Below are 24,343 nucleotides of genomic sequence, written 5' to 3' on the forward strand. Positions count from 1 at the left end.
TCCTCCCCCCTCACTGAGCACAGTGGGGCACCAGATTCCCGCACTTTTTAGGGCACGCCCACGGCCCCCTCCTCCTCACAGAACGCTGACAGCCATTCCTGTCAGCACTTCAGAAGCTGGAGAGGAGAGACAACACGGCTCTGGGAGGCCCAGGCAGGGAATCTGGTGGTCACACAACCGCTTTGGGCGGTCGGTAAGCTGCACCTGTTACTAGGTGCTGGCCCCCCTGGGTGCCGAAGTTTATATATATATATATATATATATATATATATATATATATATATATATATATATATATATATATATATATATATATATATATATATATATATATATATATATATATATATATATATATATATATATATATATATATATATATATATATATATATATATAATGCTTATAGGCTATAAATATACTCTGTACGGTCGCACTGTTGATTTTTGGCTATATACCCTCCTGGATTGTACTCTGAGGAGACAACAGCATGTCGTCCGCAAAAAGCAAGGGTGCCAAAGCACAGGCTTACTTTGCAACCTGTACCTCATGTGCGGCTATGCTACCGGCAGGTTCCACCTACCCTCATTGTGTACAATGCTCGGCCCCTGCGGCACTTACTCAGCCGGAGCCTCTGCCACTGGTGGCCCAGGTGGAACCACCTGCTACCACTGTCCAGGTGACCGGGACGGAGTTTGCAGTATTCGCTGACAAACTTTCTGAGTCTATGGATAAATGGTCTGCTAAGATACTAGAAGCCTTGCAGTCCAGACCGGTAACACAGGCCCCGGGCACTGTGGAATCATTGACCCCAGGCCCCCCTCGGTTGGAGCAGCAAAGTGCTCCTGGGGTGACTCATAGGTCCCAAGGTGAGGTCTCCGACACGGACCGCAGTCCCAGACCGCCTAAGCGGGCTCGCTGGGAGCTTCCCTCGACCTCATCACACTGCTCAGGGTCTCAGCAGGAGGACTTTCTAGAGGATGAAGCGGAGGTGGCAGATCAGGATTCTGATCCTGAGGTCGCTCTCAACCTAGATACACCTGAGGGAGACGCCATAGTGAATGACCTTATAGCGTCCATCAATCAGGTGTTGGATCTTTCTCCCCCAGCTCCTCCAATTGAGGAGTCAGCTTCTCAGCAGGAGAAATTCCGTTTTAGGTTTCCCAAACGTACAATGAGTACGTTTCTGGATCACTCCGACTTCAGAGAGGCAGTACAGAAACACCGAGCTTGTCCAGATAAGCGCTTTTCTAAGCGCCTTAAGGACACACGTTATCCCTTCCCCCCTGACGTTGTCAAGGGTTGGGCTCAGTGTCCCAAGGTGGATCCTCCAGTCTCCAGACTGGCGGCCAGATCCATAGTTGCAGTGGAAGATGGGGCTTCACTCAAAGATGCCACTGACAGACAGATGGAACTCTGGTTAAAATCCATCTATGAAGCTATCGGCGCTTCCTTTGCTCCGGCATTCGCAGCCGTATGGGCACTCCAAGCTATCTCAGCTTGTCACTCGCAGATTAATGCAGTCACACGTGTCTCTGCTCCGCAAGTGGTGTCCTTAACCTCTCAGGCGTCGGCATTTGCGTCCTACGCCATTAATGCTGTCCTGGACTCTGCGAGCCGTACGGCGGTAGCATGCGCCAATTCAGTGGCAGTCCGCAGGGCCTTGTGGCTACGTGAATGGAAGGCAGACTCTGCTTCCAAAAAGTTCTTAACCGGTTTGCCACTTTCTGGCGACCGCCTGTTTGGTGAGCGATTGGATGAAATCATTAAACAATCCAAGGGAAAGGACTCATCCTTACCCCAGTCCAAACCAAACAGACCTCAACAACGGAAGGTACAATCGAGGTTTCGGTCCTTTCGGCCCGCGGGCAGGTCTCAATTCTCCTCGTCCAACAGGCCACAGAAGGGTCAGAGGGACTCCGATTCATGGCGGTCTAAGTCACGTCCTAAAAAGACCGCCGGAGGAACCGCTCTCAAAGCGGCCTCCTCATGACTTTCGGCCTCTTCAAACCGCATCCTCGGTCGGTGGCAGGCTCTCCCGCTTTTGCGACGCCTGGCTGCCACAGGTACAAGACCGTTGGGTGAGAGACATTCTGTCTCACGGTTACAGGATAGTTCAGCTCTCGTCCTCCGACTCGTTTCTTCAGAACATCTCCGCCCCCCGAGCGAGCCGATGCTCTTCTTCAGGCGGTGAGCACTCTGAAGGCAGAAGGAGTGGTGATCCCTGTTCCTCTTCAGCAACAGGGTCACGGTTTTTACTCCAACTTGTTTGTGGTGCCAAAAAAGGACGGATCTTTCCGTCCTGTTCTGGACCTAAAACTGCTCAACAAACACGTAAAAACCAGGCGGTTCCGGATGGAATCGCTCCGCTCCGTCATCGCCTCAATGTCCCAAGGAGATTTCCTAGCATCAATCGACATCAAAGATGCTTATCTCCACGTACCGATTGCACCAGAGCATCAGCGCTTCCTGCGTTTCGCCATAGGGGACGAACACCTTCAGTTCGTGGCACTGCCTTTCGGCCTGGCGACAGCCCCACGGGTTTTCACCAAGGTCATGGCAACAGTGGTAGCAGTCCTACACTCTCAGGGACACTCGGTGATCCCTTACTTAGACGATCTGCTTGTCAAGGCACCCTCTCGAGTGGCATGCCAACACAGCCTGGACATTGCTCTGGAGACTCTCCAGAGATTCGGGTGGATCATCAATTTCCCAAAGTCAAATCTGACACCGGCCCAATCACTGACATATCTTGGCATGGAGTTTCATACTCTCTCAGCGATAGTGAAGCTTCCGCTGAACAAACAGCGTTCACTACAGACAGGGGTGCAATCTCTCCTTCAAGGCCAGTCACACCCCTTGAGGCGCCTCATGCACTTCCTAGGGAAGATGGTGGCAGCAATGGAGGCAGTTCCTTTTGCGCAGTTTCATCTGCGTCCACTTCAGTGGGACATTCTCCGCAAATGGGACAGGAAGTCGACGTCCCTCGACAGGAACGTCTCCCTTTCTCAGGCAGCCAAAGCCTCCCTTCGGTGGTGGCTTCTTCCCACTTCATTGTCGAAGGGGAAATCCTTCCTACCCCCATCCTGGGCGGTGGTCACGACGGACGCGAGTCTGTCAGGGTGGGGAGCGGTCTTTCTCCACCACAGAGCTCAGGGTACCTGGACTCAGCCGGAGTCCTCGATACAGATCAATGTTCTGGAGATAAGGGCAGTGTATCTTGCCCTAAAGGCGTTCCAGCCGTGGCTGGAAGGCAAGCAGATCCGAATTCAGTCGGACAACTCCACCGCGGTGGCATACATCAACCACCAAGGCGGAACACGCAGTCGGCAAGCCTTCCAGGAAGTCCGGCGGATTCTGCTGTGGGTGGAAGCCACAGCATCCACCATATCCGCAGTTCACATCCGGGGCGTAGAAAACTGGGAAGCAGGCTTTCTCAGTCGCCAGGGCATGGACGCAGGGGAATGGTCCCTTCACCCGGACGTGTTTCAAGAGATCTGTTGCCGCTGGGGGATGCCGGACGTCGACCTAATGGCGTCACGGCACAACAACAAAGTCCCGGCATTCATGGCACGGTCTCAAGATCACAGAGCTCTGGCGGCGGACGCATTAGTTCAGGATTGGTCGCAGTTTCAACTGCCTTATGTGTTTCCTCCTCTGGCACTGCTGCCCAGAGTGTTACGCAAGATCAGGTCCGACTGCCGTCGCGCCATCCTCGTCGCTCCAGATTGGCCGATGAGATCGTGGTACCCGGATCTGTGGCATCTCACGGTGGGCCAACCGTGGGCACTACCAGACCGACCAGACTTGCTGTCTCAAGGGCCGTTTTTCCATCTGAATTCTGCGGCCCTCAACCTGACTGTGTGGCCATTGAGTCCTGGATCCTAGCGTCTTCAGGGTTATCTCAAGAGGTCATTGCCACTATGAGTCAGGCCAGGAAACCAACGTCCGCCAAGATCTACCACAGGACGTGGAGGATCTTCTTATCCTGGTGCTCTGATCAGGGTTTTACTCCCTGGCCATTTGCCTTGCCCACTTTTCTTTCCTTCCTTCAATCCGGATTGGAAAAGGGTTTGTCGCTCGGCTCCCTTAAGGGACAAGTCTCAGCGCTCTGTGTTTTTTCAGAAGCGCCTAGCCAGACTTCCACAGGTACGCACGCTCCTGCAGGGGGTTTGTCACATAGTCCCTCCTTACAAGCGTCCGTTAGAACCCTGGGATCTGAACAGGGTGCTGATGGCTCTTCAGAAACCACCGTTCGAGCCAATGAAGGATATTTCTCTTTCACGCCTTTCGCAGAAAGTGGTCTTCCTAGTAGCAGTCACATCACTTCGGACAGTGTCTGAGCTAGCAGCGCTGTCATGCAAAGCGCCTTTCCTGGTGTTTCACCAGGACAAGGTGGTTCTGCGGCCGGTTCCGGAATTTCTCCCGAAGGTGGTATCCCCCTTTCATCTCAATCAGGATATCTCTTTACCTTCTTTTTGTCCTCATCCAGTTCACCAATGTGAAAGGGATTTGCACTTGTTAGATCTGGTGAGAGCACTCAGGCTCTACATTTCTCGTACGGCGCCCCTGCGCCGCTCGGATGCACTCTTTGTCCTTGTCGCTGGCCAGCGTAAAGGGTCACAGGCTTCCAAGTCAACCCTGGCTTGGTGGATCAAGGAACCAATTCTCGAAGCCTACCGTTCTTCTGGGCTTCCGATTCCCTCAGGGCTGAAGGCCCATTCTACCAGAGCCGTGGGTGCGTCCTGGGCTTTGCGGCACCAGGCTACGGCTCAGCAGGTGTGTCAGGCGGCTACCTGGTCGAGCCTGCACACTTTCACGAAACACTATCAGGTGCATACCTATGCTTCGGCAGATGCCAGCCTAGGTAGGCGAGTCCTGCAGGCGGCGGTTGCCCACCTGTAGGAAGGGGCCGTTTTTACGGCTCTATTACGAGGTATTATTTTACCCACCCAGGGACTGCTTTTGGACGTCCCAATTGTCTGGGTCTCCCAATGGAGCGACAAAGAAGGGAATTTTGTTTACTTACCGTAAATTCCTTTGCTCCTAGCTCCAATTGGGAGACCCAGCACCCGCCCCTGTTTCCTTCGGGCTGTTGTTCTTTGTGTACACATGTTGTTCATGTTGAATGGTTTTCAGTTCTCCGAACTTCCTTCGGATTGAATTTACTTTAGACCAATTTATAAGTTTTCCTCCTTCCTGCTTTTGCACCAAAACTGAGGAGCCCGTGATGCACGGGGGGGTGTATAGGCAGAAGGGGAGGAGCTTTACACTTTTAAGTGTAATACTTTGTGTGGCCTCCGGAGGCAGAAGCTATACACCCAATTGTCTGGGTCTCCCAATTGGAGCTAGAAGAAAAGGAATTTACGGTAAGTAAACAAAATTCCCTTCTTACATATGTGTAAATCTTGACCATTTGTTTTTTGTTTTTTTTTAATTTATACCATTGCAGGTAGAATGCAACTCCAGATTAGATCCAACAAGAACAACCCTACTAAAGGTGAGTAATTACAAGGGATTACAAGTGATCACAAACATTAGAAAGCCGCCATGTATTTGCCAGGGCGGCAATCTACTGTGACTAAATGCCCAGCACGTCAACTATCTGTCAGAATCCTAGATTTCTGGCATTCGGTATAACAGGACAAAGACTCCACTGGAATGATGGCCAGACACAAGTGTTGTCTGCCTGAGACACTGCTAGAGCGGTGACTACCTGTTCCATTCTATTGAATGGCTTTGTCTGAATGCCGTTTTTCAGGGATTTATGGAAACCCTGACACAAGTGCTCATGAAAGGGCACTGTATAAGTTTGGACTAGGCCTTTGCTCTTCACATGAGCTAGGTGGTTGCTGATAAAATATTTAGTGTTTGCAAACCTTGTCTCATAATTGGGTCTTTGGTCTGCTATACAGTTGTTCAACTATATATTTTTGTGTTTTTTTTTATTACAACTACAATTCTTTCAGTCCAATCTACTGGCACCAAATATGCTTGTAGGACTGCACCTTCAAGTCAGGAGAATGGCTGGTTGGGAGTAGCACCTGGCTCATGAACCAAAAAAATGGAGCAATGAAGAGAAATCTTAATGTTTTTTTCCTCCTATTTCCCATGGCGGCACCACATGATAGAAAGGGGTCTGCCCTACAAAGACAGGAAACCTACTGAATAAAAGAACAGCTTCTCTTTCCTGCATGAGTAGTTTTACGATTTTTTTTAGGGAACATACACAAGAAGCCTTGAGGATTATTTTTCCTTCCCAGGCCTAGGAGCAGCGGGCATCTGCTGTCTTCCACAGTAGTGCGTGATAGCACTGGTGGGACCTAGAGTCGCCATAATGGGCCCAATGGAGGCCATGGCTGATGAGCTAGGAGGATGGGGTTGTAAGCATTTTCTGTGCGTCTGCTGGCTGCCACGTTGTCCAGGACATGCTGGGAGAGACATGCCTGCATGATCATAGATGGGGTGCGCATGCGTGGGGCACACGGGTAGGAGCACAACCTGATGACTAAACTCACCAGTAACATCATAACCGGGACTGCGCAGGGTGCTCTTGAAGGGGCGGCTTGTGGTACTTGGGACAATGACGAGAGAATGCGGGTTGTTGCTGCTGGCTAGAGCTGGATACCCATGCTGCAGGTGTCGTATTCATCTTCTGAAAGAATATAGGCTGTGACTGCAGACTATACCAGCGGGAGATACAAAAGCTGTGGGCCAACCAAAAGCTGGTAAACAGTGGTTATGGCCTGGTATGGGAGCAGTGGAACTATTAGTCTAGGTTTGGGATCTCGTGGACTGGGGGCATCTCATTTTGGCCATCTACCTGGAGTTTCTGTTTAGACCATGGACAGAAGAATAAAAATTAACCTGCCTAGGTTTGCAATACAACGTACAGCCTCAGATGTTCCCACTCTGTAACCCAACTGATGCTGGGTAAGGCTGCAGCCCTCTTATTCAGTAGGTGTCTTGTCCTTGTGGAGCGGATCAGTCTCTCTCATACCATGCTGTCATGGACTCTGGAAATTCCATTACCAGTAAGTAATTTAATTTTAGGGTTTTTTTTGTTATATTCTCTCTGACTATAGCATCTAGAGCCATATAAACTGACCTGTATAATGAATAATTGCCACTGCTGACATTGACATTAATGGGGCACAGTCGCATACTTCCCAAAATCCAACAAGGTCGTGGGTACCAACACAACCAAACTGACAATCATTGGATGCAATGAAATCTTCGTATTGTCTGCCATGGGCTTAAGAGAATGTGTGATCAGTGTCGTTGTGATCCTCCGCACCACCGCTGATCAGCAGTACAATGAAGCAGCGCCCCATCGCTGCACCCTGGCAGCCACGCTGATGGGTATTGTAGTGTAAGCATTTTGTACTGTTAATTTGTGGAGTTTCTGGGATGCCCCCTTCATCAATCCTATATAGCCTATCATAAGGATAATGTCATCAGTGTAAGTTTCCATTTTTATTGATTTACTAGCTGTACTACCCGGCTTCGCCCGGGTTAATAACTGTTGTTAACAAAATAGAATGTATTAACATTCACGGGATAAAATGTATAAATAGAATTTATTAACGCCCGGGATAGTAACTGTGTCTCTGTTTCTCTCCCATTCTCTGTCTGTCTCCCCCTCTGTATATATCTTGGTCTCTCTCTCTCTATCTTTGTCTGTCTGTCTCTTTCCCTGTCTCTCTCGCTATCTTTCTCAGTCTGTCTCAATCTCTTTCCCGGTCTGTCTCTTTCCCTGTCTGCCTCTTTCCCTCTGTCTCTTTCCCTGTCTCTATCTCTATCTCTGACTCCGTCACTTTCTCCATCTCTCTCAATCTCTTTCCCTGTCTGTCTCTTTCCCTCTGTCTCTTTCCCTGTGTCTGTCTTGGTCTGTCTCTTTCCCTTTCTTTCCCTGTCTGTCTCTGTCTCTTTGTCTGTGTCTGTCTTTGTGTCTTTCTTACCCTGTCTGTGTCTGCCTCTTTCCCTGTCTGTCTCTTTCCCTGGCTGCATTGTGACACGCCAACATTCCATATAAGGGAGTGGCTGCGCATTCTTCTGAAGTTCTGGCTGCACTGTGGCTCCCAGCTCTATTCGCTTTAATGGAGGCAGGTTTTTTGATGAATAACTGTAAAGAGCGCGGGTTAAAATTTCCCCTCAAAACATAGCCTATGACGCTCTTGGGGTCCAGAAGTGTGTGCAAAATTTTGTGGCTGTAGCTGCGATGGTGCAGATGCCAATCCCAGACATATACACATACACATACACACACACACACACACACACACACACACACACACACACACACACACACACACACACACACACACACACACACACACACACACACACACACACACACTTTCAGCTTTATATATTAGATATTTTTTTTTTATTCATCCTATAATTCTGAACAAAGTGGCTGAAATGTTCTTAATCTATTGTACTTTTAGATGGCAGATTGCGGTGGATTACCACAGGCTGTTCAGGTTGGTGGTTTTTATCAATTTGACATACTTGTGTTCCGCTATAGGTGGACCTTCTGATTTATGGCCGTGTTATGACCTCATGCAAACTGATCGGCGCATTAAAAGCCTGTTTAGCTAGGCCGACCGCACTGTCGTGTACACAGAACGATCATTAATACAATTGTTTTGTGTGCATAGACTGTCATTATTTGTGTTGCACCCGACTAATAAGTGTTTTGCTAGTTTGTCAGGTTGTTGGCAGCCTGTTTACACTGGCTGATTATTTGGGGGAGTGTAAATGCACCCTTGCTTTGTGGTAACCATGCTCCCAGATTAAAACCACTGCTACATCTAGTTAGCTTCTGATGCTAAAATGAGTAATTATTTAGGCACAACATACACACAAACCCAGAGTTCTCGAGTAAACTGTTTTGAAAAGTCACAAAATTTTGGCGGATCTGAGTCTTTCTGTCTGTGTTTTCACGCCAGTTTCTCTTGGCTCCCCCAAAATGAGCGGAGCTAGTGCTGTGGTGTTCTCTACAGCAGAACTCTTACTTTAATTAGTGACTGGAGTAAGGTTTGTGGCCAGTCTCATGCCACCCCCCTGATTCATGAAGAGGCACGCACCTCTTCATTGGGAACGTCTGACTCCCAACAACGAGAAAATTGAGTCTTAATGAACCGGGGATATATCTATCTATATCCAGTTTGCAAACCGCCAACTTAGAGGAACAGATTATTAATGCCACTATTTCTCTTTTTTTAGCCTGGAAAACTGGCAGAGGCCCTGAAATATTTTGTACAAGGAATGGGATACAGTAAGTAACTTTTTTTTATATATATATGTTTTTTTTCCTTCTTAAATCCCCACTAATCTGCAGAAATTCAGCTGCCGGTGAGGCATCAGTCTATGGTGCTCTGTAAAGTGGAAGTCCTTTTATCACAGGTCTCTGAGTGAAATATTCCCTCTAGGTGTCTAGTGTATTTGCTTTTCTGCATTATGAACACAGCACCCCCCTAGTGGCTATCTATGGAAGTTTAGTTCATGAGCAAATGTCATGCTTTCTATGTTTTGGGGTTTGTGTTTTGTTTTTTTTCCCCCCTCCAGGTTCCACAATGAAAACCTGCAGAAATAAATCTGACAGTCGAGGCTTGCAGACAATTCTATATTTGTAGCATTCCCACTTTCGTATGGAATTGGGACAAGCTTGACCCTTTCTGATAGAGTATGACATCCAAGTAGTAAAAGCAGATTTTGCGCTTGATTTGTGTAAAACCTGCAGTGACTGAAGGTTCAGGCAGCAATTTATATAAAGAGGGAAAAAAACTTTCCATTTGCATCAGCTCTTTCGTTTCATATTCAGTGCGGGTGTAGGAGCTGTCTTCTATTGCAGAATAGTACATGCTGCAATTTTTTTTTTTTATTTTTCTCACCACCATTCTTCTCTGCAGGTTTTTTTTTTGTTTTTTTTGTCGCTCCATTGGGAGACCCAGACAATTGGGTGTATAGCTTCTGCCTCCGGAGGCCACACAAAGTATTAAACTTAAAAGTGTAAAGCCCCTCCCCTTCTGCCTATACACCCTCCGTGCATCACGGGTTCCTCAGTTTACATGCTTTGTGCGAAGGAGGTCAGACATCCACGCATAGCTCCACAGCTTAGTCAGCAGCAGCTGCTGACTATGTCGGATGGAAGAAAAGAGGGCCCATAACAGGGCCCCCAGCATGCTCCCTTCTCACCCCACTTTTGTCGGCGGTGTTGTTAAGGTTGAGGTATCCATTGCGGGTACGGAGGCTGGAGCCCACATGCTGTTCTCCTTCCCCATCCCTGGATGGGCTCTGGGTGAAGTGGGATCCTAATCGGTCTCCAGGCACTGAGACCGTGCTCCATCCACAGCCCCCTGGGACTCTGCTGGACAAGGAGCCGAGGATCGTCAGGGACAAGGCCCTGCTACTTTGAGGTACTCTGTGTCCCCGTGGGGACCGCGCACAGAAACACTCCAGCATTGCTGGGTGTGTTAGTGCACCGGGGACCGCGGCGCTGACCGCGCTTGTGCCATCACACAATGCAGCGTGGCTGGGTGTGTTAGTTTATTGGGGACTACCGCGCTGACCGCGCGCTGCCACTTCACACTGCAGCGCGCCTGGGACTGTTAGTTCGCCGGGGACTACCGCGCCGGCCGCGCTTATACGCCGGCCGCGCTTATAACTTGAGTCCCCGGCTTTTGCGGCCTAGTCTCACTCTTTTCCCGCCCCCAGGCCTGCCAGTCAGGGGAAGGGAGAGACGCTGTACAGGACGTCAGCACTGAGGGCTGGAACGTGCTTTGCATACTCCACCCCCCTCACTGTGCACAGTGGGGCACCAGTTTCCCGCACTTTCTAGGGCACGCCCACGGCCCCCTCCTCTCCTCAGGACGCCGGCAGCCATTCCTGTCAGCTCTTCTGACGCTGGAGAGGGGAGACAAGCTCTGGGAGACCCAGGCAGGGATTCTGGTGATCACACAACCGCTTTGAGCGGGCGGTAAGCAGCACCTGTGGTGCTGGCCCCACTAGTGCAGAAGTGTACATATAGATTATATGCTTATAGGCTATACTTTACACTGTATGGTGCACGGTTGATTTTTGGCTATATACCCTCCTGGATTGCTCAGAGGAGACAACAGCATGTCGTCCACAAGAAGCAAGGGTGCCACAGCACAGGCTTACTATGCTGCCTGCGCCGCATGTACGGCTCTACTACCGGCAGGTTCCACTGACCCTCATTGTGTGCAATGTTCGGCCCCTGTGGCACTTACTCAGCCGGAGCCTCTGCTAAGGGTGGCCCAGGTGGAACCACCTGCTACCACTGTCCAGGTGACAGGGACGGAGTTTGCAGTTTTTACTGATAGACTTTCTGAGACTATGGCTAAGATATTAGAAGCCTTGCAGTCCAGACCGGTATCTCAGACCATGGGCACTGTGGAATCATTGCACCCTGGTCCCCCTCAGTTGGAGCAACAATGTTCTCCCGGGGTGTCTCATAGATCCCAGGGTGAGGTCTCTGACACGGACCACAGCCCCAGACCGCCTAAGCGAGCTCGCTGGGAGAATCCCTCGACATCATCGCATTGTTCAGGGTCTCAGCGGGAGGGCTCCCTGTATGATGAAGCGGAGGTAGCTGATCAGGATTCTGATCCTGAGGCCGCTCTCAACCTAGATGCACCTGATGGGGACGCCATAGTGAATGATCTTATCGCGTCCATCAATCAAATGTTGGATATTTCTCCCTCAGTTCCTCCAGTGGAGGAGTCAGTCTCTCAGCAGGAGAAATTCCGTTTCAGGTTTCCCAAGCGTACAACGAGTATGTTTCTGGACCACTCTGACTTCAGAGAGGCAGTCCAGAAACACCGAGCTTGTCCAGATAAGCGTTTTTCCAAGCGCCTTAAGGATGCACGTTATCCCTTCCCCCCTGACGTGGTCAAGGGCTGGACTCAGTGTCCCAAGGTGGATCCTCCAATCTCCAGACTGGCGGCTAGATCCATAGTTGCAGTGGAAGATGGGGCTTCACTCAAGGATGCCACTGACAGACAGATGGAGCTCTGGTTGAAATCCATCTATGAAGCTATCGGCGCGTCTTTTGCTCCAGCATTCGCAGCCGTATGGGCACTCCAAGCTATCGCAGCGGGTCAAGCGCAAATTGACGCAATCACACGTACGTCTGCGCCGCAAGTGGCGTCCATAACCTCTCAGACGTCGGCATTTGCGTCCTACGCTATTAATGCTGTCCTGGACTCTGCGAGCCGTACGGCGGTTGCAGCCGACAATTCGGTGGCAATACGCAGGGCCTTGTGGCTACGGGAATGGAAGGCAGATTCGGCTTCCAAAAAGTGCTTAACCAGTTTGCCATTTTCTGGCGACCGTTTGTTTGGTGAGCGATTGGATGAAATCATCAAACAATCCAAGGGAAAGGATACATCCTTACCCCAGGCCAAACCAAACATACCCCAACAGAGGAGGGGACAGTCGAGGTTCCGGTCCTTTCGGGGCGCGGGCAGGTCCCAATTCTCCTCGTACAAAAGGCCTCAGAAGGATCAGAGGAACTCCGATTCATGGCGGTCTAAGTCACGTCCTAAAAAGACCGCCGGAGGTGCCGCTACCAAGGCGGCTTCCTCATGACTTTCGGCTTCCTCGCACCGCATCCTCGGTCGGTGGCAGGCTCTCCCGCTTTTGCGACACCTGGCTGCCACAGGTAAAAGACCGTTGGGTGAGAGACATTCTGTCTCACGGTTACAAGATAGAGTTCAGCGCTCGTCCTCCGACTCGATTCTTCAGAACTTCTCCGCCTCCCGAGCGAGCCGATGCTCTTCTGCAGGCGGTAGGCACTCTGAAGGCGGAAGGAGTGGTGGTCCCGGTTCCGCTTCAGCAACAGGGTCACGGTTTTTACTCCAACCTGTTTGTGGTTCCAAAGAAGGACGGTTCTTTCCGTCCTGTCCTGGACCTAAAACTGCTCAACAAACACGTAAAGACCAGGCGGTTCCGGATGGAATCCCTCCGCTCCGTCATCGCCTCAATGTCCCAAGGAGACTTTCTTGCATCGATCGATATCAAAGATGCTTATCTCCACGTACCGATTGCTCCAGAGCATCAGCGCTTCCTGCGCTTCGCCATAGCAGACGAACACCTTCAGTTCGCGGCACTGCCGTTCGGCCTGGCGACAGCCCCACGGGTTTTCACCAAGGTCATGGCTACAGTAGTTGCGGTCCTCCACTCTCAGGGACACTCGGTGATCCCTTACTTAGACGATCTGCTGGTCAAGGCACCCTCTCGAGGCATGCCAACACAGCCTCAACGCTACTCTGGAGACTCTCCAGAGTTTCGGGTGGATCATCAATTTTCCAAAGTCAAATCTGACACCGGCCCAATCACTGACATATCTTGGCATGGAGTTTCATACTCTCTCAGCGATAGTGAAGCTTCCGCTGAACAAACAGCGTTCACTACAGACAGGGGTGCAATCTCTCCTTCAAGGTCAGTCACACCCCCTGAGGCGCCTTATGCACTTCCTAGGGAAGATGGTGGCAGCAATGGAGGCAGTTCCTTTTGGGCAGTTTCATCTGCGCCCACTTCAATGGGACATTCTCCGCAAATGGGACAGGAAGTCGACGTCCCTCGACAGGAACGTCTCCCTTTCTCAGGCAGCCAAAGCCTCCCTTCAGTGGTGGCTTCTTCCCACTTCATTGTCGAAGGGGAAATCCTTCCTACCCCCATCCTGGGCGGTGGTCACGACGGACGCGAGTCTGTCAGGGTGGGGAGCAGTCTTTCTCCACCACAGGGCTCAGGGTACGTGGACTCAGCAGGAGTCCTCCCTTCAGATCAATGTTCTGGAGATCAGGGCAGTGTATCTTGCCCTAAAAGCGTTCCAGCAGTGGCTGAAAGGCAAGCAGATCCGAATTCAGTCGGACAACTCCACAGCGGTGGCTTACATCAACCACCAAGGCGGCACACGCAGTCGTCAGGCCTTCCAGGAAGTCCGGCGGATTTTGATGTGGGTGGAAGCCACGGCCTCCACCATATCCGCAGTTCACATCCGGGGCGTAGAAAACTGGGAAGCAGACTTTCTCAGTCGCCAGGGCATGGACGCAGGGGAATGGTCCCTTCACCCGGAAGTGTTTCAGGAGATCTGTTGCCGCTGGGGGATGCCGGACGTCGACCTAATGGCGTCCCGGCACAACAACAAGGTCACGGCATTCATGGCACGATCTCACGATCACAGAGCTCTGGCGGCAGACGCCTTAGTTCAGGATTGGTCGCAGTTTCAACTCCCTTATGTGTTTCCTCCTCTGGCACTGTTGCCCAGAGTGATACGCAAGATCAGGTCAGACTGCCGCCGCGCCATTCTCGTCGCTCCAGACTGGCCGAGGAGGTCGTGGTACCCGGATCTGTGGCATCTCACGGTGGGCCAACCGTGGGCACTACCAGACCGTCCAGACTTGCTGTCTCAAGGGCCGTTTTTCCATCTGAATTCTGCGGCCCTCAACCTGACTGTGTGGCCATTGAGTCCTGGATCCTAGCGTCTTCAGGGTTATCTGAAGAGGTCATTGCCACTATGAGACAGGCCAGGAAACCAACGTCTGCCAAGATCTACCACAGGACGTGGAAGATATTCCTATCTTGGTGCTCTGATCAGGGATTTTCTCCCTGGCCATTTGCATTGTCCACTTTTCTTTCCTTTCTTCAATCAGGATTGGAAAAAGGTTTGTCGCTCGGCTCCCTTAAGAGACAAGTCTCAGCGCTCTCTGTGTTTTTTCAGAAGCGTCTTGCCAGGCTTTCTCAGGTACGCACGTTCCTGCAGGGGGTTCGTCACATTGTTCCTCCTTACAGACGGCCGTTAGAACCCTGGGATCTGAACAGGGTTCTGATGGCCCTTCAGAAGGCACCTTTTGAGCCTTTGAAGGATATTTCTCTTTCTCGCCTTTCGCAGAAGGTGGTCTTCCTAGTAGCAGTCACATCGCTTCGGAGAGTGTCTGAGCTAGCAGCGTTGTCATGCAAGGCTCCTTTCCTGGTGTTTCACCAGGACAAGGTGGTGCTGCGCCCGGTTCCGGAATTCCTTCCTAAGGTGGTATCCACCTTTCATCTCAATCAGGATATATCCTTGCCTTCTTTTTGTCCTCATCCAGTTCATCAATGTGAAAGGGATTTGCATTTGTTAGATCTGGTGAGAGCACTCAGAATCTACATTTCCCGTACGGCGCCCCTGCGCCGCTCGGACGCACTCTTTGTCCTTGTCGCTGGTCAGCGTAAGGGGTCACAGGCTTCCAAATCCACCCTGGCTCGGTGGATCAAGGAACAAATACTCGAAGCCTACCGTTCTTCTGGACTTCGGGTTCCCTCAGGGCTAAAGGCCCATTCTACCAGAGCCGTGTGTGCGTCCTGGGTGTTACGGCACCAGGCTACGGCTCAGCAGGTGTGCCAGGCGGCTACCTGGTCGAGTCTGCACACTTTCACCAAACACTATCAGGTGCATACCTATGCTTCGGCGGATGCCAGCCTAGGTAGACGAGTCCTTCAGGCGGCGGTTGCCCACCTGTAGGAACGGGCCGTTTTACGGCTCTATTACGAGGTATTATTTTACCCACCCAGGGACTGCTTTTGGACGTCCCAATTGTCTGGGTCTCCCAATGGAGCGACAAAGAAGAAGGGAATTTTGTTTACTTACCGTAAATTCCTTTTCTTCTAGCTCCAATTGGGAGACCCAGCACCCGCCCTGTTCCCTTTGGGCTGTTGTTTTTTTGTGTACACATGTTGTTCATGTTGAATGGTTTCAGTTCTCCGAAATTTCTTCGGATTGAAGTTACTTTAAACCAATTTATTTGCTTTCCTCCTTCTTGCTTTTGCACTAAAACTGAGGAACCCGTGATGCACGGGGGGTGTATAGGCAGAAGGGGAGGGGCTTTACACTTTTAAGTGTAATACTTTGTGTGGCCTCCGGAGGCAGAAGCTATACACCCAATTGTCTGGGTCTCCCAATTGGAGCTAGAAGAAAAGGAATTTACGGTAAGTAAACAAAATTCCCTTCTTTTTTTTTTTTTGTGAAGAACCAAAAACCCATGGGCACTCACATTTGCCATAATTGGTTCATGTGTGGTCTTTGCATACAGGAGGGATCATGCTCATCTACATAAACCCTAAAAGAAATATTCCATTAGAATGTCTACGCTATCCTGCTAAATTGTTTGGTGCAAGGCACTTGCTGCATATTACGGTGTTAGTAGGAATTTTCAAAGCTAAGGATTTGCTACAATTGTATTATAAAATTGCCTAACTTTATTATGTCTCAATGCATAGCATGGTATACAGTCCATTTCTTGTGCTCCTAACTGTTTCCTATATGTGCCCTTTCCTCCTGGTAATGTCCCTGCAGTTCCATACGTTCAGCTCAGTCACTTGAGCAGTGAATCAGGTATCTGTAGTGCAGCCAGGTGTTCAGTATGTCTTGAGCTGTTGCTACTGTCAGTAGATTATGGCTTGTGCTTTGCTGGTTGATGTAAATGTGATGTACTATGTAATTGCACTGTACAGTGGCTTGTTTGCATGTTGTTCAGTTAATGCATGATGCATGTCTTGAGTGTTAATGTGTGCTTTGAGTGTACGGTTAAAGGCTTTCCCTAATTTTGTGTAACCTCCAGTGGTTGTTCAAGATTAGAAAAACTTTGATAAAAACAGTGCTGCATTTGTCCACCGACTGTGTGGTACTGCAGTTTCCTCCTGTCACCTCAGTGGCACTAAGCAAATCAGCTCAGTCATCTGCCGTGTTCCTGCCTTTGGCCATAGTCACACTTGCAAGTGACTCGCATCGGTATCACCCGCCACAGCTGCACATTCTCCGGACACGAGCGTCTCCGCTGCATAGAAATACATGCAGCCGACCCGCCCCTGTCAGATTATGTGGCTGTGCCGTGCGATGCCGATGCGAGACTTGCGTGAGTCACTTGCAAGTGTGACTCTGGCCTTTGATGCAGGCTCATACACTGAGCCCGCATCTTTCTTGACACTTGACAGCGGACTTAATCAACCCCATCAAGTGCTTCTAACAGCCGCAGGTGGATCAGCGATAAATAAAAGAACAAAAAAATACACATTTGATATCTCCGCTTTCAGAAATTTCCGATCTATCAAAATCTAAAATAAATTATTCTGATTGGTAAACTGCATAACGAGAAAAAGCAAAATGCCGGAATTGCTTGTTTGTGGTGTGTGTTTTTTTTTTTTTTTTTTTTTTTGTTGCAGCAACATTGCAATAAAACTTCAACGCAATCAAAGCATCGGATCTCCCCAAAATGGTATCGGTAGAACCATCCATTCAGGGTGCAAAAAATAAGCCCTCGCACAGCTGCGGATCCCCCAAAAATTACAACATTATGGATCTTGGAAAATAAAGCCAAAAGCAAATTTTTTTTTTTTTTTTTACAATCTTCTGAATATTTTTTTTCCATCACTTAAATTAAAAAAAAAAAAAAACTATACGTTCATTATCTACATACTAGTACCGACCTGGGGAATCATATTGCTGTCAGTAATACCAAATATTTAACATGGTAAATAAATAAAAAAGGAACATATAACATTGCACTTTTTTGCAATTTCATCACACTTGACTTCTTTTTCTTTCCCCCCCCCCCCCAGTACAATATGGTGCAGAATGAAAGGTGTCATTCAATAGTACAACTTGTCCCACAAAAGCAAGCCCTCCTATGGATATATTGACGGAAAAATAAAAATGTTATGGCCCTTGGAAGAAGTGGAGGAAAAAACTATAACGGAAAATCACCCTGGGGTGAAGGGATTGAAGGGAATCAGACACCAGGTTTTTGCTACGTAATCGGAGCAATATTATGTAAAAAATGGAGCCCTGTTTTCAGTTGCAGCTCGATCAGTTCTCTGCTGAGCTCTATATAACCCCACCCACACAACTTGAAGCTTTTTGTAGAATTCTGCCAATCATTAGTGGGGGCGGGGTTTTACAGAGCAGGACCACTACATGGCACGAGAACAATAGTCATCTAGTGGTGGTCCTCTGTTGATAAAACATGGAATTTAATTGAAACTACAACGAGCAGTAAGTGACACATCACTCTAATAAGGGTAACTGCTGCTCTGATTACGAAGTAAAAATCTTCTGGTAGATTCCCCTTTAACATCTATGGCTCTAGTTGTTCATGAAAACAATTGTTTTACTAAGCCTGTACAACCCTATGTGCATATTCATGTTTTGACCCCCCCTCAAAGCAGGATCTGTGGAGCACATGTATAGTTGCCCCAAAATCTGCCCTTGGAGGTTGGGCACATAATGGTAAAGTTTATACAAGAATTGGGATCCCTTTAATATGGCGGCTACGACTGTAAATGGTGATGTGGTGCTCACACTGTAACCCTCAACAACCAGTCAGTCCTGTTTGATTCCTCCATACAATAGGTGGTAAGTGTCTGGATGAGTTGGTCATTCTGCCTCAGCGATTGTATTAATTATTTGTTTTTTCTTCCAGTGGCATCATGCAGCATGACCAGGCTCGTACGTGCTCGTACACATTCTGCCTCAAGTGGTGGCTCAACTGAGGTACCCCGAAGCCGCTCCCAGACCAGTAGTGCCACAATAGACACCACGCCAGGCTCTGCAACAACAGATATCCAGGAGGATCCACAGGATCCGCAGACAATAGAGCTATCTTGTTAGATCATGTCCTCCGCCTGTCTGCTGTATTATGGACCCGTGCAGACCGAGTGACCCTGGAAATGCCCTTCTCATTCCTTCCCATGAAACCATCAACATGTATAATGTGCATGAACTCTTCCGTATCCTCAGATTAGTATTTGATATCTTTTCTTTCTAACTGCAGTAATCCTTTCCTTTTGTATCATTCCTGGAGTTTTCTTGTGGTTGGACTTTTCTGTGACACGCGCTGAATCTCACGTTTGTTTTATAGCTGACATGAGTTCACTTTTTTTTACTTTTTTTTTTTTTTCGTCTTTACACCCAGTGTTAACACAAGGATTATGACTTTTTTTTGTTTGTTTTTGGAGGAGAAAAATGTATTGGTGGTCTCTCTAGATTTCCTGTGGTGTAATGACCGTTAATGCACTTGATGTAGAACTTTCTTCATACCGCTATATGGTTTAGGGACAGACACTGCCAATATCTGATATAAGCTAATCTTAGCCTTTACCAGAGACATAAAGGGATCTTCTCATGATTTTAACTTCTGAAATGCAGAACACAAAAGAAAGTCTGCAAACTCCAAAATCTCTTGGCGTTTACCCATTCTCCCATTGTCATAGCTGCTCTTCGTTCTTGGTTGTGTTTTTTGTTATTTGTTTGCCTTTTTGTCATTTCAGTCAATCCACAGTGATTTAGGGATGTCCTAAAGGGGCAGATGATATGGAACCTCTCCATTAATGACTGTTTTGTGAAGTTAAACAATGATCTTCTTCCCTACCAGAACCAGTGGTCTACCAGCACAAAAGGATTGTTCAAACCCAGTGCACGGTGCTCCCTTGGCGTGGACAATAATTTCAGTGCACTTGCCATCTACTTGTTTTTATTTGACAGCTCTGCTTTTACAGAGCAGGCTGGAGATGGAGAACAAGTAGGTGAGAAGCAGCGCTAAACTTGTTTGCCTATACCAAGAGTACACCGAGGACTTGTGCTTGGTTTGAACGGTCTCTGTGCTGCCGGGTTCTGTTTCAGCTTAATTAGCCATCTCAACCCATTAGCAAGTGGGGTGTGTGATATATTATTTTCTTTTTTTGTTCTAGGGGGAAGCAAATCCTATTTTCTCACTTCTAAACACTCTCTTTTGGAACAGGGCCTGGCCGCTCCATGGACTTGTCAGGAAACATTTTGTATTCCTCAATTCAGGAACATCTGCGTTGTTCATTGCTCTTATACCTTCTGGAAATGTATGTGTCCCTACACTCTAATCAATGTTGACAACCAGAACTTTTCAATTCCCATGTCAGTGGTGCTTTAGAGATTAATCCAGTACTTTCAGGAGGTATTAGAGGACCTGCACAATGTAGAGCTCTAAGAATAGATGCATCAGTATTTTAAAGGAGTTTCCCATGACTAACATATTGATCGCATACCTTGTAGGATAGCTCCTCAACATGAGATCAATGCAGCCCTCTGATCAGCTGCCGACTGCTCCGGACGGATGAAAGCAATGTAAGCAATCTATGGAGCAGTGCTGTACTTTGTTCAGTGGCTGATGTCAAATAATGTAAGAGGTATCCAGCAGTACCAATCATCTGCCACAAATCAATGTACAGGGCTGTGGTTTTCTGCTATCAGCTGAATTTAAGCAATGGCTGCTCATATTGATGACCAATCCTGCAGATAGTCCATTAATTTGTTAGTTCTAGACACGCCCTTTGAATTGAAATGGAAGTATTTAGAAAACTAGATGCAGGAATAGAAATAACAGGTTGTCTTTAACGTGGAAATAATAGTATAAAATTTTAAAAGGATCAGTCCTGGTACAAACCTAATTATGCAAAATCATAGCATAGTCTCTACTTTACACGGGTCAAGTAGAGACTGACCTTGGGATCTTCTCCATTGAATAACCCTTTCAGGGCTGTAAGATCAGATCATCAATGTGTCAGAACTGCACCCTTTGCCTAAAACTACTATGTGGAGCATATAATAATGACACTGTCCTACCTTGACAGGTCCTTTGAAACTGCACTGTTTAGGAAAGTAATATGTGGATATAGGTTGGCCTTAAATATATACTGAAGAAACTACAGCAGAATAGATTATATTGGCTAAATTGGTTTGGGATCCAGTGGAATATATACTTTTTGTATAGTGGAAATGAAGTCACTTGTTCGAATACCAAAAATAATAGTGAAATGCTGCCAGTACTGTGTTTCTTGAAGCCACAGCTACTGATTTCTCATACACTTCTTACCAGGTCTGCTACTGTAGAATGTAGACTTCTTCATGTTGTCATTTAGATCTGTTTTTGTTTGTATCCTTGAGCTGTGCCCCCTCCTTAGCACCTCTTGAATACCCCTTGTGGGTTACAGATGGACATGACTGTTTTGTGCCTAGTCACCTTTTTAGCCAGCAGTAGTAATAGACCAATAAAATGTAAAGGGATTTACTACTTTCTATCTTATTAGCAAGCCTATATTATATATTTTTTCCTGTAGTTGAACAAGAATGTAGACTCAAGTATAACTGTTCTAATAGTTTTCTGCTGTTTAAATAAAAGCATTGTCATTCTAATGGACTGTGTTCTTACTAATAAAGCAAACTGCAATGTATCCTGTGCATGTGTCCTATCCTACAGCTGCAGAGATGGAAAGGGTTTTTCACAATGTGTCTCAATCGGACTGAAAATCCTAATTTTATCAGTGTTTTGCCAAATTTCTGGTGTAAAACAATGAGTTATGTAAACGTTTTGTGATTTAAGTACCAGCCAGAGAGTGCTGTGAAAGTCAGTAAGCCTAACCTCCAACTCCGACTCCTCAATTTCCCTAATTCAGACTCCTCAACTCCGACTCCCTCATACAGTTGAAACCAGACGTTTACACTAGCTAAAAAGACACATCTGTAGGTTTTTCTCACTATCTGACATGAAATCAGAATAAACCTTTCCCATTTTAGGGCAATTAGGAGCCAAAATTATTTATTTGCCAAAATGAGAGAATGTTTTAAGGCATTTTTATTACTGTCTGCAACGTCAAAAGTTTACATACATTTCATTAGTATTTGACGCCATTGCCCTTACACTGTATGACTTGGGTTAAACGTTTTGGATATCCTTCCACAAGCTTCTCACCATAGCTGGTAGGAATATGGGTCCATTCCTCCTGATAGAACTGGTGTAACTGAGCCATATTTGTAGGTCTCCTTGATTGCACCTGCCTATTCAGCTTTTCCCATAAATGTTCAATAGGATTGAGATAATATATAATTATTCACTTATACAGCACTATTAATTCCATAGCGCTTTATATACATCAGCAATCGGGGGTTTGTTATGACTGCTTCAAAACATTGACTTTGTTATCCTTAAGCCACTTTGTAGCCAGTTTGGCAGTATGCTTCGGGTCATTGTGCAGGTGGAAGACCCATTTCCGCCCAAGTTTTAAGTTCTTGACTGATGTCTTGAGATGTTGCTTCAGTATTACCACATAATCTTCTTTCCTCATGATGCCATCTATTTTGTGAAGTGTACAAGTCCCTCCTGCAGCAAAACAACTCAAAACATGATGCTGCCACCCCCATGTTTCACAATTGGGATCATGTTCTTTGGCTTGAAAGTTTCTCCCTTTTTCCTAAAACGTCATCACGGCCAAACAGTTCAATTTTAGTTTTGTCAGACCACCGGACATGTCTCCAAAAATTAAGGTCTTTGTTCCTGTGTGCATTTGGAAACCTTAATCTGTCTGTTTCTTTTGAAATAATGGCTTCTTCCTGGCAGAGTGGCCTTTCAGCCCATGTTGATGCAGTACTTGTTTCACTGTGGATAACACAATCTTACCAGCTTTTCTTTGGGGGGTTGATCTATACATTTCTGACCAAAGCACGGTCATTTCTGGTACACAGATCCTGAGTGGTACGATGGCTGGACATTTCAATCTTTGTATTTGTGTATAATTGTTTGTACAGATGAATAAGGCACCTTCAGGTATCTGGAAATTATACTCAAGTGTGCTTTCTAAAAAGTGTCTCTATATGACAGAAGATCAATGTGTTGTAAGCTACCCTATCTAAGATCAAGGCCGCATGCTCATTTTTTTTTTTATTTTATTTTTTCTCCTATGACATTTCCAGTACTCCTTTTCTGTCAGAAGGACAAAAACATAGTATTGATTAATCTGATATAGGTGGATTGAGAACCAGAGTTGTCACAAAAAGGGATGTGTTGGTCATAGAGGTAAGAACGTTTATCTGAAGTGTATGGACACATTACATGCAATATTGAATAACTGGCACTCCAAACAAAAAAGGGATAAAAATATACTGTGCATTCCAAAATAGTTTTATTCAATGCCTCAAAGAAAATAAGACATCCGTCAATGTTTCAGCGCATTATGCATTTCTCAAGACATGTCTAAATGTAAAAAACAAACAGACCAATCAGTCCATGAATAGATCATAATCACAAAGTATAAGGTCATGCATGATAAATCATCATATATGAAACATTATAGAGGAGATTTTCTTTCTTTTTCTTTTACAAACAAGTAGCCAAAACTAAATGGAAAAAGGAAACTGCAATAGCATTATACCTAGGGAACCGAGCCATGGGATGTGAGCACAAAAGTCAGAAACTTGAGTCAATATACTGTAAAAAACTAAAGAAAAATGAGTAATATACAGATGTACCAATATCTGGTTAAGAGAAAATCGCAGGCCAAAGGGACAAAATATCAGCAAACATTCATGGAAGGAAATTAAGAGAAAATTATGAAAAAATAATTCAAAATGTACAGAGACCTACTACAAGAGGGAATAAACTATAAAAAAAAAAGTATAAAAGCATAGAAAATATAAAATATATAGAGAAAATTAGAAACACAATAATAGCCCAATAAAATAGATGGGAAAATGTATACATGGATACACACTAGTAACAAAAATACCAGTGCATGAAGCCATAGAAAAAAAAAAATCCCAAACATTAACACACATATACCTGGCGAAGCAAGAAAAACATGACAATAGGTGCACACACCATAAACGCAGTAGCACCTAATGTGAAGTGGTCCCTAGTATGGCTTTAAACACCAAGCAGATCGCAGGAGAATATAGAGAGAGCCATGTCATTACCTTATCAGGATGTGCTGTGCCGATGTGGACTTGCCCCTTAAATCCCTGAACCGTTGGTCAGGTGACACAGTGGTCTTGTGGCGAATACCATGTGGTGAGCCTAGAAAAGCAGAGCGAGTTTGAAAATTAACCAAGCGTGTCGCGCATGCGAACTAATACAGCACATAGAAGGGAACAAAGACACTTATCAGGTGCAGTTGTGCGGCAGCCAGAGGGGCCAAAGGCTATAGAGCCATACGGAAAGAGGAACATAGGATCAAGGAAGGTGTAATATACAGTAAAAAGGAAAGAAAAGATACAGTATATGTAAAAGGGAGGACAAGTCTGCATATAAAGCAGAAGAATATGATTACTCATATACATATACATATGTGTAAACAAATACATATATAAACACAAAATAAAGTAAAAAAAAAAAAAAAAGGTGGGAGGGGGAAAGGAGAAAAAAGGAGAAAGAGGAAACAGAAAAAATGAAGAAAAATGAAAAAAAATAAACATTTTTGAAAAATTATGAAAAAGGAAGAGTGCTTACCCCATGACTTATCTATATAAATGAGAAAA

The 24,343-nt window shown here is 46.7% G+C and overlaps 1 protein-coding gene across 1 annotated transcript in view; it reads left to right on the top strand.

The window, feature by feature from the left end:
- The window catches only part of NDRG3 (NDRG family member 3), an 82,547-nt gene extending 61,280 nt beyond the window's left edge, over nucleotides 1-21,267 (top strand). Inside the window, exons 13-17 of the mRNA XM_075349866.1 lie at nucleotides 5,453-5,500; nucleotides 8,451-8,486; nucleotides 9,232-9,283; nucleotides 16,364-16,402; nucleotides 18,486-21,267. Of these exons, the coding sequence (XP_075205981.1) occupies nucleotides 5,453-5,500; nucleotides 8,451-8,486; nucleotides 9,232-9,283; nucleotides 16,364-16,402; nucleotides 18,486-18,673 (363 nt within the window). The 3' untranslated portion in view covers nucleotides 18,674-21,267. The remainder of the gene's footprint in view (nucleotides 1-5,452; nucleotides 5,501-8,450; nucleotides 8,487-9,231; nucleotides 9,284-16,363; nucleotides 16,403-18,485) is intronic.
- The last annotated feature ends 3,076 nt before the right edge of the window (nucleotides 21,268-24,343 follow it).

The sequence above is a fragment of the Anomaloglossus baeobatrachus genome, chromosome 5 (assembly GCF_048569485.1).
Source record: "Anomaloglossus baeobatrachus isolate aAnoBae1 chromosome 5, aAnoBae1.hap1, whole genome shotgun sequence".
In the NCBI taxonomy this organism is placed as follows: Eukaryota; Metazoa; Chordata; class Amphibia; order Anura; family Aromobatidae; genus Anomaloglossus; species Anomaloglossus baeobatrachus.